Source organism: Sinocyclocheilus anshuiensis, unplaced genomic scaffold, assembly GCF_001515605.1.
Source record: "Sinocyclocheilus anshuiensis isolate Anshui unplaced genomic scaffold, SAMN03320099.WGS_v1.1 scaffold212, whole genome shotgun sequence".
Taxonomy (NCBI): domain Eukaryota; kingdom Metazoa; phylum Chordata; class Actinopteri; order Cypriniformes; family Cyprinidae; genus Sinocyclocheilus; species Sinocyclocheilus anshuiensis.
Genome location: NW_015558566.1, coordinates 616619 through 630026, shown reverse-complemented (window position 1 = coordinate 630026; position 13408 = coordinate 616619). Strand labels below are relative to the sequence as shown.

Sequence of the window (13408 nt, the reverse complement as noted above, 5' to 3'; positions counted from 1 at the left end):
AATTGACAGACAGTTGACCCTGAGAGGTCAAGTAAATATCTACAGCGGATCTAAATATTTATAATTAATTATAACTAGTTATGATTAATTATTCATATTTCCCCATGAGCTGATTCGCTACATCAAAATGAAATCTTTGAGTCTCAAACAGTAGTGGTGTTGCTGGATGAATCAGTGTTGTTGAACAAATGGGTTGAGTGAATGATCTAACGGTTTACAGTAGCTGCCTCTAAAATCACTGAATAGGTATTCTTTTAAATATGTAATTACGTTATCAATGATTAAAAAGCATGTTCTATATAGTATGAATGTGTGTAGTATGAATGTAATCCAGACATTATGTGAACATTTGATGACATGTTTTTAGTCCAAATTCACTTAATAACATAAGTCAAGTGTTTAAAATAACTTACTTTTGTGATCTGACGCGGTTTCATATCAGAGAATGAGGCAGAAATCATGCTATTTTATAGTATTCTATACAGTGGTAGAAGTCGATTAACATTGCATTATAAATAGATTTTATTCTTATAAAAAAATACAGAGGTGGCTTATTGTATTGATGTTTCATCAGGTAAAACATCTCTAACTGCATTTTTTTCAGCTAGTGACAGCTGAATGCCTTGCCTTTGTCCATATAAGGTATTTCCTGGAACGTCATTAGTTCTATTACTTCTGAGAGTCTCAATTGTGGAGTTTCTGTAAGAGGGCACCCTCTAGCGATGAGTATGAATGAAACGGACAATAAACGGTCAGAAACAGTCTATCTTGAAAATGGCTTTTGTAAGTATATCTGCAACCAAATCAATTTCTTCTCCCCTGTCAGCCATTGTGGGTTAAAAACCAGCTGTTAAATCTACAGGAATATATTTTAGCTTGTGCAGTTTGCTACAGATATGGTTTGCAAGCTCCGAGATGTGAAAATGCTGATGTTATTATATGCCTGCTAGATGGCCCCAGTGTCGCCAACTCAAAATCTGATTGGTTAAAGCAACAGTTTCATTGCCATTTATTTAAGCTATAGGTGCCCGCACTGTTGATTCTGAAGGTTTCAAGGCAGATTTCTTCGACCCTGGTAACACATGATGTCAGCTATTGGCTGAAATATGATTGGATAAAAGCTCTAACATAAACATACACTACTAGAAGCAGTGCAACCAAGAGAACAAGAGAAAAGCTATGAAATTAATAGAATATTATTATTATATATTATTATATAGACTATTGGGAATAATTTAATACATATTAATGGGAATAAAATATATTAAAATGGAAGTCTGTGACTCTGATTTGGGCAAGCAGAGAAGGCCTTGCTGGCCTTCACGGCCCACCATTGGTTTTATGAATACTGTGAATGAGGACATACTACTCTGTTCACATACTGTTTTTTTCTTACAATATAGTAGGAAAGTGTGCAATCTCGGATGCAGCCAATCACTTGTTTCGTTCCTAAATAAATCTGTGTTGCTTAACAAATAAGTTGAATGTAGGTGTCAGTGACTCATTCGTAAAGACAGTCACTTATCGCCATCCATAGAAGTTATCAAAGATGTAATTCTCCTAAAATGATTACTTTTGTTCCAATCTGTGTTTTTGCATCTATTCCACACATTCCTGTTCTTACTGTGCATTGGAATGTTTAATGTCTGTTTTGGGCATGATAAAATCACTCAGACATTTGCCTCGAGAGCTTTTTTACTCTACCCCTTTCATTGTCTTCTGCCCTCCAGCTAGCATCATGCATTCAAATATAGCCTGTGCGCTATATGATTTATGATTGTTTACTGAATTCTTTTCCCACATTGTTACATTTAACTTTTAAGATGGATGTAGTCTGTAGATTCGTTACGAAGGGCACATCACCCACAAATGACAGTTCTGTCATCGTTTACTCACCCTCATGCTGTTCCAAACCTGTATGACTTTCTTTCTTCTGGAACACAGAAACAGTTAGGGAGAATGTGCAAGCTGTGTGAGTGATTTTAAATACCACACAATGAAAGCGGATGTCATAGTGGTTTGAAACAACATGAGGCTGAGTAAATGATGACAGAATGTTTATTTTTGATGTAAATTATCCCTTTAAACTCTATATGCATGTGTATGCATTCAAAATGCGTCCGACTTGCTGTTCTTCAGAAAGTAGCACATGTTTTAGTAGGTTGAAATGTATATATCTACCTTTCCTCCTAATCAACAGAAGCCTCCAGGCAGCAGTTATCAGTGAAATGATGCGCTGACCACCCTCATCCCTTTAAACTCTGTTTCTCTCTTGTTGTCTTCCATCCTCTCATCTTTTAAAACAGGCAGAGTGGAAGGGAGAGGCACTGTGACGTTGCCATGGTGATGCTCTTGTCTTCATCATAGGAAATTCAATATGCTTGGTGTAATGTGTCTGTATGTTTGGACATGTGTGTATGACCATGAGAGTGTGTTTTTGTGTATCGAAAGAGCTTGTGTTCATACTGTAAGTAAAAGACAGTGATGAAAGCTGAGTACATGGACAAAGACAACATTGCGTACGACTTTGGCTTTTAAGAACAACATGTGCTTGAGAAAAATAACATGCCACTTACAGCTGTGTACGATTAATGATGCCTATATGATAAGATGCATACTAAGTGTCATAGTAATCTGGATGCCTTGGTGTGTGTATATCTTAAAAGAAACCTAGCATGCTGATACAGCTGCCAGGGAGTTGTCATTTTATATGCGACTGAATAATCCTTACATCACATGGTCAACATTTGGTTTCGCAGTTAGTTCACAGATGCATCAGGCTGCCTGAAATTCAGCTATTATAATATTCAGCAGCAGACTGTAGAGAGAAATATTGAACTGTGGAAAATGAGGTTGACGTACAGGAGGCCACGACTACAGAGCAGAGGGCCAGAGAGCCTTATTTTGATTTAGCCGTGTTGTCTCTCCATGCAGTTCATTGCTTACAGAATGCATGAGGGCTCTATTTTAGATTCATTTTGTGCTGCATGAATATTTCACACACTCACTGGACTTTGTGGCAAAGCAAGTCACTCTCCATTCGCAAGAATACTGTTGCGACATGTATCGTATAAAAGGACCCAGACAACCAGGTTTGTTTTCTCTTTCGGTAAACTCTTTTTGTCCTTCTGAACAGCTGGCTGTAATTCAGAATAAGTCATTTTTTTTGTGCAGAATGTTGTTGCAGAGTACAGTTAAACAGGCTTGCTATACATACTGTTTGTGTGACTGTTTATAGTCTTCTCTTGTGAAGGTTTCAGTCTTTCAGTCATGTATAATTCAAAGCCAGGCTCTTGGTTACATCACTAGATACATTCATCCCCAACCTCTGCAATCAGACTCCCTGCAGCTTCCTTTGATAACCAACCGTAGCGCAGTCCATACACTTAATGCCAGACCCAATATTACGGAATCACACTTGTTGCTCAGAGTGGGAGGCATCCAACCGTTCAGCCCATGGTAATTGAGAACACTGCCATAACGGAGGCAATTTGAACTGCCTCGTCACAAAGTAGGGGTCCTGAAGTCCTTTGCTGATGTTACACCTCTTTTGTCCACTCTGCAAAATAGCAATTTAGTTTCAAATTATGTTATTGCTTACAGTACACACTGCATTTGCAAACATTAGTGTCCTCAACTGACTTTTAGCTCCTTGTGTACCCTGCATTATACCTTGAACCATTCATTTTCTGTCAGAGTTCATTTTCAGAGAATTGTAATTAACATATTAAAAATATAAAAACTTAGCGCTGTCAATTAAACACAATTTAATGTGATTGATTTACAAAAATAACCCAAAAATTGCAATTAATCATGTCCCCTACATTTTTAATCATTTGACAGCCTTTATAATAAAAATAAATCCTTACCGAGTATGGACAGGAATTGTGAAGTTTAACAATTCTGATTCCTAATGTTCCATTGACGAATATTATATTGGTACAAAATAAATATTTGGAAAAAGCATTCAATTACCTATTTCAGTAATAAATACATTTGAATGAGAAAAAAAAGGTCTACATTGGTTGTGCTGTATGTGTTTGATTCCCTAAAAAGAACCAACTCATTGAGGTATTCGTTCAGGAATTGGACTAAACTGGTTGTGTTGTCCCACAAGCCTACAGTGAATGGATGGATAAATGGATTGACGGCTTGGAGGATAGATAGATGGATGGATGTGCTGTACGTGTTTGATTCCCTGAAAAGAACTGACTCAGAGTAATTCGCTCAAGAATTGGATTAAGAGTTTATTGAGGCAAAAGTCATAGTTAATGGTTTGTTAACAGCAAGAATTTAAATGAATTAGTCTGCACTGGTCACTGTAGTTAAAATAGTGGCAGAATACTGCAGAGAAATAGTAATTTACTACAATGTTAAATTTTCCGACCGCAAAAATGTGTAAAAACCATTAATGGAACCAAATGTCATGTGTCGATAAATAATTACTGGGCCAATCATTAGTTAAAACCTAACAAGTCCAGCTAGTGTGAGTTTAAAAGGCCAAAAAAAACTTGTTTGTAAATGTGCATATCTTTCTCTCGCTGTGTCCATCTCCAGTCAAGCTCTGTCATCCTCATGACATTGTCTCTGTGACTTTGACAATTATGTGCTGATAGAGAAATAGAGGCAGGGGACACCTATGGGGTGTGTGATTGCTGTTATGGAGGAGCAACTGATAAAATGCAGGGGGGAAAGTTCTCCCGGTCAAAGGACGGTCAAGCTGAGAAATAAATGCAGTGCTTTGCCGAGGAGAAGGAGGACAGAGGGAATGAAGCGAGACACTGAATGAGAGGGAGAAAGGTTGAGCTGAACATGTGACTGTGAAAACCAAAGGCAGAGAAGAGGAGGAGAGGAAAAACAGGGAAAATGATAGCAGGATTCCGATGTGCTGTATGAGTAGATGTTTGTGCAAGCATTAGATGGGATATGTGTTCAATCAAAGCCACGGCAGTAATGTATGTGATTGGCTTTGGCAGAAAGAGCAAACGAGCCCAAGCATGGAGAAATACAAGATGTGAAAGGGAAGGGGGTAAATATGTATCCGTGCTAAAAATTGCAGAACAAATATGTGCCAGTGTGTGAAATGTAACAAACCCTGGGAAAAAAATGGGAGAGTGTGAGATACTAGAGGGGAACCAAAGGTATGGCATTGTGCTCGGTCCAGCAGAGAGAGCAGAACATCTAATCCTGTACCTCTGACTCTCTCATTAACTCACAGACAGAGAGAGCAGGTGAAATATGAGAGGAGGAATGGAAAGTTATGGACACGACTGCGTGTCTGTGAGTGCCGGTGTGCTCTTTCAGGAAATTAAGTTTCCTGTTGATTTGTTTTGCCCACATTTGAGTGCGACAAAACCAATTAAAACTATAATATTAGTTGCAGTGCTATGCTCAATATGTAGATGCAACACAGATGCACTCTCCAGAGAAATATTTAAGCACTCGGACCATGCTGTTTCATAGGAGATTTAAATGAAAAGAAAATTCATCCAAAAATGAAAATTCTGTCATTACTCAGTCCTGTGTCATCCTAAATTAGCTTGATTGGAACACAAAAAGTGATTTGTAAAAAAAGAATCCTGGCCATACTATTTCATAAGCTGTCAAAAAGCACTATAAAAGCACCAAAAAATTTAAGTGGTTCATGTGAAGTCTACTGAATTCTTTATTTATTTTTATTTGGATCTTCCATTAGTTTTTGTAATGTTCGACCTTGACAGCTCCACTACTCATTCACCTTTATTATACTGAAAGAGTGGCCGGATATTCTTTTTAAAAATTCACCTTTTGGATTCCGCATAAGAAAGTAAGTCATACTGGTTAGGGACAACATGAGGGTGAGTACATTTTTTTTTTATTTTTTTTTTTGTGAACCGTTCCTTCAGATGCAATGACATGCAAATGGAAACAAATGAAAATGCAGTAAAAGAATATGAAATATTTATGACCCCTGAAAATTCAGGTAGTGACAACTGCTACTTTTCTCAAATCTGTAAAGAACTGGCTTCAGTACAAAACTAGTTGTTAACTGTAATTAAAGATACACCAGAAATATGTTTCACTTTTTCTCTCTCTCCGTCTTTTTAAATGTGCTGCAAACAAGTCACACACCAAGAGTTTTCTAGTTACTGTAGTCAATAATAGCATTAAATGCTTAAAGGTACAGTTCACCTGAAAATTCTATCATCATTTACTCACCCTCAAGTTGTTCCAACCTGTATGACTTGCTTTCTTCTGTAGAATCTTTCACACTTTCAACAGTTTTTCACCATGCAATAAAAGTCAGTGTATTCCAAAATAACTTTTTGACTCTTGATACTTTTTTGTCAAGAGAAAAAAAATCTGATAAGTACAAAGCAAAAGTCTCCACTTGCTCTCCATTTATTCTCATTGATGTCTATAAGAGAAAAAAAATTAAGATATTAGATCTCATTTGTGACTTTTCTTTCTTATAGAACCAGAATCTACAATGCTATGTCTCTCACTTCTCTCCGCCATCACCAACAGCTGTGAAATCTCCATTTCCCCCCAGCCATAACTACACAGTCTCAGTTCACCTCACAAAAGAAACGGGCCTCTTCTGATCCAAACCTTAGAGAGATTGATGAGAGATTGCGTCATTTTTTCTGTCGTTCTGTCAGGTTGTTTTTCCCCTGCCATCGCTGTCCGTGTTCACTGTACGGTGCAGAGGGCGCAAACACTTCTGCAGTAATTGGGTACAGACCAAGAACTTTAGCGTGGCCCAGCATAAGCTGATGTGAGCCTACTAGGAGCGGAGTAAACATAAAAAGAAGGGAGCAGGGGAGACTGTCGGGGGTCCACAGGGACTCGCACAAGAACACAAAGCATTAACATAATGAGGCTATTGGCTGTTGCGTAAACAATCTACCTCATTGTTCTACAGGTGGCACAACATCTCCGACTGCTTCCAGCAGCTGTTTCTTAGAGCCTCTATTCATTCTAAACAGGTCTGCACATGCTCTGATGTGATGATCGATTGGGAAAAAAATTATATTTTCATAATTTTTTTATAATTATAAAATTATAAGTCTTAGCTGGCTGCTCGCCTCACACACTATATGTTGATTTTGTTGAGTCATTGTAGATGCTTTCTGGAACTCTGCTTGAATTTTTATCAGACAGCGCTCTTTCACAGCCAGCAGTGCTCTCTCGCTTAGAAGCGTGAAACAGAATTTGCTGAATTGTGCAATGTGGCGCATTATGCTGTGGCATTATAAAAAGAGCCTATAATATGATATGACCTACAGTCTAATCTATTCTCTAAGGATCCCCTACACACTGTAGCTCTGACCGATTCAGTACGTCCTTTTACAGCGAGTCCATCTCAATGAACCCTTAGCAGTACAGAATCATTATGGATGTGCTATAGAAATTTAAAGATGATTATCTTCATCTGTATGCAGAAGAAATAGGCTATGTGGATATGCCTTATAGTACCACTCCAGACCTTTTTTGACATTATTATGTCTACCATGGTACTGAATGATCACATATTCATGTACCGCAGTATTTAAGTGGTATGGTACTTCAACAAAGGTCCAAAACAATATGGCAGTTATATAAATTGTCTTCAGTTATATAGTTAAATAAACTGCACATGCAATAAAGAGCTGCTTCGTTGTTAACAAACGATAGAAATCATTTGCAAGTTTTTCTACAATAGATTGATCCACGTTATCCAGCGCTCTTTTTGTTCACGCTCTTAAAAAATATTGGTTATTGAGGCAAAAGTCATAGTTAATGTTTTGTTAATAGCAAGAATTGAAACTTAAAGTGTGACCAAATTAGACTGCACTGGTCGCTGGAGTTGAAATAGTGGCAGAATACTGCAGAAAAATATCCGGTTACTATTTCGGTGTGAGAGAAACCACTGCAAACTTACAGCGTGTGAATGAACTGTCCGAATGAAGCAAACAATTTCAGACCTTTTTGCAAATCTATTTGACTGATTAGACCAAGAGAGTTATTCACGAATCTGGCTATGCTAGTTCTGATTCTAAACAGCCGTTAGAAAACACAAGAATTGATTGCTGAAATATTATCAGAGAAAATTATTCTCAAGTCAGTATACATCGATCCCATTGACAAATAAGGATTTATCAGTTCAATCTTTACCAAGACACAGCGGGTCTTGTGCCACAGTAAAAAGGGTCTAGCGACACCCTTGGACTTTGATACTGCGTCCAAAAACCCAACGTAGTTTCTTCTCAGTGCACCTTCATTTCAGCAGTTCTAGATGATCAAGACAAATTCTTTAAAATTGCTATAAAATTTAATTGACAAAGGGAAAGATTAAAAAAAAAAACACAAATGAGGCTGAATTCTTAAATTCCTCCTCTACTCCTGAGGCCAGATTACCAGCTAGCCTGCTGGTTTAAATGAATATCCGATCGAGTCTGAAAGAGAGGCAGGATTTCTGCAGAGCACAGATGCTATGCATAATTCTCCCTCAGCAGAAGCAAATGCATTATCGTAAGTTCTTTAATCAACGCAAAAAACAACAAGATTTCCGTTAAAGTGACTCCTCATCCTCTCTCCAGGCTTCAAGTAAAACAATATTCAGTAGATGCAAGCTAAATGACTGGCTGAGGTTTCCCCAGTAACAGGTTACAAAGTGACAGACAAGAGGCAGACTTTGTTTCAGGCTAAAGATATTCTGTTCAGCTCATGTTGGCAACATCTACTCCCTCAGCCCATCTCTCCTTCACTCCTGTCCTCATTCTCCACATATAGCCTGCTGCCCCACTATCCTAAATTTCCAGCATCAGAAAAAAAACAATCGGTACAGGTGACAGATTGTCAGGCTCAGAGAACGGGAAAATGAGGCGGGGGTGGGGTAATGTCAAGAAAGGGGATCCCACAAAGAGTCTCGTGAAAAAGTGGGTTACTGGGGCTGCTGGGATTGGTGAACAACAATGTGGTGGAGACAAGACTGGAGAGACAATGGTGATGACATGTTCTGAGCCAAAGAAAATGAGTGTGTGAGTGTGAATGTCTGGTGTTTCTCAACCGTACTTGCTTGCAGGTCAGTACTAAGTTTTTATGTGGTGGAAAATGGCTCAGAATACCAAGATCTGACATACTTTACTGTAATCATACAGCATTTTTTGACCAATGTGAATGGGCTTGATTACTGTATATAAAAGCCTGGTTATAATGTTTTTTCAAAATGTCAAATTATAATGTAATTTAATGAATAACTTATGCCATAATGAATAAGAAAATGTATATAAATAGTTTTTTAATAACATTATTAATGCCTGTTTTCCATGGGCAGTAAAGGCGCATTATTTATTGTGCCAGACAAATAACATAACGTGCCTCTTTTCTGTGAAAATTGAGTTAATTTGCACTAAAAAGAGTGATAATTCATTTAACAATTCACTGAATGCAAAAGTATTTCATCACATTATTCATCTAGTTAAACTGGGTTGTGGATGTAAAATTTGCTGTAGTCATTTAGTGAATTCGCCCAAGTCTGTAGCATCTATGATGAACTCAACTGACATCTTTCCCAACCGTTAGAAACCTGTCCCACTTGTTTTCATTCACACAATCGCCCCGCTTCCCATATTAACGGCTCAAACTGACACACCTGACACAACATGTTGTGCATGATGTAGACTCATGATTAACAGCCTGGCCTGGAATAGTCACACAACGAATAAGCAGTAAAGAGTGTATGTGAAATGAATATGCTGAACACACACTACAGGAACTAGCCTAATCTAGTAAATATTCTACTAGATTATTAACAGGAACGATTATGAACGCATTTGTGCTTGACAAACTCATAACCTGCAGCACAAAGGTAAACCTTCTAAAAATGGACTTCGGCCTTGCATTATACAAACTGATTTTCAGAATGACTTGTTAGTGTTGGCCAGCACAAGCTCTGTAAAGGGTCCAGCCACACAGACCTGCGGGCCAATCAAGCCCCACTGAACATAAAGCATAAATGATCCCAGCTGCAGCCTACAGCCTCTAATAAGAAAACAAACAGAGCATGACCATATTTACTGGTGCTAGAGAGTGTCTATGTGCACAGAGACACACACATATACACAGCTCTCCCATTACTTAATGCAAACCTTGCAGCCAAAACTGGAGACTGCAGTTAATTTGGATGTATGGCTTCTGGGCCACAAGCGGAGCGGTCATAAACTTGATATGTATAATTAAAGTAAGAGACGGAATATAGAATAAAAAGTGTCTCCTATGAGTCAAAGTTAGAAACATGCTGATGATGATCATCGACCATAAGCCAGGAACAAAAGGACAGTGTCTCCATGCATCAACAGCTGCCCATAAGGCATACTAATGCACCAATGATAACAAACGACTGCCCTGCTGGCTGGAAATAAATCCATAAAAAATCAAATGAAGGGATTATCGATACTGTGAACACTACAGAAGGTTGATGTGTGAATTATAATGCATCGGTTAGGCACTCGCGTGAGGCTACCTCAGCCAGCACGTGCTCGCTTATGGCATTTGTACGCAGGCAAAACTGTATGAAAAAGAGCTAGAGACCAAAGCAATTTTCATAGGGCAATCTACGTTTATTTAAATAAAAACAGTTTTTTTTAACGTACTAACTGAAATACAAAAATATGGACTCCAAAAACAGAAGAATGTTCGCTGCGTTTGTTAATAACAGAATGAAAACAAAGGCTCGTGTGTTGTCGCCTGTAGGGGTTTAGAGGAACTAATGCAGCTGGACAGATGCGCAATAACGGAGCTCCACGTTTAATATTAAAGCTCTGGAGTTCAGTCAAATAGGAGACATGTGGCAAGCTGATTTACCTTTATTCCTTCAACTTTACCAGTACTTATTTTACATAGAGTAGTCCAATAGCGACTAGTGTCTTTCTTTATTTCACTACACCCTAATTATTCATTTAACCGAAACAACTTTGATAATGACAAGCACATTTCCAAGGGTACACATTTAGGATCTGTGGTTCAGATATGAACTATTCAACTCCAGCTTGACTAGTAACCATTTCATTAGGTACTAGAAGCTATTGATATTGATCTCAACTGTTACAAGTAACATTCTTTATCTCACTAGTAACATTTGATTTTTCACTTATATGTAATGACTAGCCTAGTTAGAATGGCTTCTTTATGGTTCAAACAGAAGTCTTACTAGTGCGATTAAAATGTCACTTGTAACAACTGGGATACACGCTAGTATCTATTCAAGCTGGAATAGATACTAGAAACTGTTTGAACAGTTACCTGATGAATAATGAGTATAAGTAACAAAAACAAATGCTAGTTAGTGTTAAGGAATAAATGTCAAACCGGCTTGCCACACATATGAACGCATCGTGGTCACCATCTGCCGCAGCAGGGCTCGGGTGAGAATTTGAGGGGGCTGTATCGGTTCATGGGCGATCTGTGATGAGGGCTCACCTTATGTTTTATCGTTTTCCTTTTTAAAGGTACAGGGTGACTTTAGTGGGGCCATCGGTTCTAACAACACAACCAAAAGGGGCGTTGTCTTTGCCAAAACATGTTCACACAAATACGCACAACCCTCCCAAAGTCCTGAAATAACGGGAAGCAGCCCTTGCTCAAAGCATGCAGAAAGTCCCAAGCGCTCATTCCTTGCCGGTCACCAGCGACAGCTCCTTGAGAATGCCACTGGCGTCCACGCGCCGTCTCTCGCGTATCATCTCCTCCAGGCTGCGGAACATGAGCGTGTGCGCGGTGCTCTCGGACAGGTGCACCTTCAGAAAGTAGCGCTGCTCGACCGAGTGCGCCTCGCCGCCCGCTTTAAACTCCCGCTTGCCGAAACGGCACCAGGCTGCGAAACTTTCCGAGTTCGTCCAGCAAATCTCGCCGCTGCTGAGCCCCACGTGCCCGCTCGCGTTCTGCATCACCAAATCAGCTGGCAGCGGTCGGTAGCGGTACCGATTGTTCACTATCCTGCCCTGCCGACCGCAGCTGATCTCAAACAAGCTGTCCTTGCGGATCTCCCCCTTGTAGAGGTGAATAACCTGGTCCTCCCCTTCAAAGATCGCCCAGTGCGGGGGTTGTGCGTTGGCCACTAACTCCAGTAGATCCCCGGGTTTGCACATGGTCAATAAAGTTTTCACCGAATAAACATTCAGGTCCTCGTTCTCTCGCAGTTTGGAGTATATACATTCCTGGCAGCAGAACGCCGAGTACTCGATCTCGTTGAGCGCAATCGGACCGTCTTTGCTCGGGCTGTTGTTGTCTTTAAAGCTGTCTGACTGCGATCGATCGTCCAGCTCTTCCTCTTCATCGGAAAAGAAATACGCCACGCCAACACGCAACTCGTCCTTCTCGATGCCCGATGGATCCCCGGTGGGTAGCTCGCTGTAGTTTAGGTGGGTGATCCGGTCCAGTTGGTTTCCCATCAATAACAGGGCAGAGAAGAGACATGGAATACTGCTTCTGAAATACAACAGGCTTATGTGAGTGTCATGCTAGAGAGGCGGACTGAAATTATTCTGACGCGCCCAAAAATGCTGTCTAGGTACACAGCCGTAGTAAGTCACCTCACAACACAATAAACCACGCGCACCTGGGCGCGTAAACAAGCCAGTCGCGCAGAGCGCGGCACAAAGAGGCAAAGGGCGAGTCAATGTTGAGCTGCTCACGAAGCTCTTGCTAATACGGTAAGTTCACAACACAACACCTCGAACGGACGCGTACCTGCGTATTTCCCCAGGACTATGGCTAATGGTCCTTTCTCTCCATCGGTGCTTGCGCTGTGTGTATCCCGCAAGATCTCCAAAACAAAACGCGTTCGCCTCCCCCTTACGTGTCCTCCAAGGTAAACTGGATTCTCTAACACTTTGCACCGCCGCACTTTAAATAGTCTAGAAATCTCCGCCCCGACCAGCAGAACCTGCCCTCCTCATGGCGATTGGTTCAGAGCCCTCATGAAAAACTTAAGACCTTTGCTCAGAGGCGTAGGCTATAATATTACAGCTGTTTGTGTTGTTCGCAGCCTTCAAGACCCAAAGGGTTTGGCAGATTTGTCAAATATAACAATAGTACATCTAGGCTTGAAATAGAGCTAGGAAAGGTTAGAGATTCATTATAAGGACATGTGGTTTCTGAATGCTTGATTAGCTCTGTCAAAACAAGTTAGAGCTTTTGTTTGCAGGGAGAACACTTTATTAAAGCAGTATTCAGATTCAATACATAATGTGGGCATAATGTTGATGACCAACGACCACAAAAATTATTTAGCCTTGTCCCTCATTTTTTTTAAACAGCAAAATTGAGGCACTTTTAAAAATGAAACTTACAATTTAATAAACGCACACTCTTTCTTTAAGCATTATTTGATTCTGATGTTGTCATGGCAATAAAGTTATGAAACTACAGTATAACTTAAACAAAA

The 13408-nt window shown here is 39.7% G+C and overlaps 1 protein-coding gene across 1 annotated transcript; it reads right to left on the bottom strand.

The window, feature by feature from the left end:
- Window positions 1-10856: 10856 nt before the first annotated feature.
- LOC107679499 (protein FAM84A-like) lies at window positions 10857-12845 on the bottom strand. Its single transcript, XM_016475063.1, has 2 exons — window positions 12712-12845; window positions 10857-12450 (listed from the first exon to the last, which is right to left on the bottom strand). The coding sequence occupies exon 2, from the start codon at window positions 12411-12413 to the stop codon at window positions 11631-11633; it is 783 nt and encodes a 260-aa protein (XP_016330549.1). The 5' UTR covers window positions 12414-12450; window positions 12712-12845; the 3' UTR covers window positions 10857-11630.
- Between the last annotated feature and the right edge of the window lie 563 nt (window positions 12846-13408).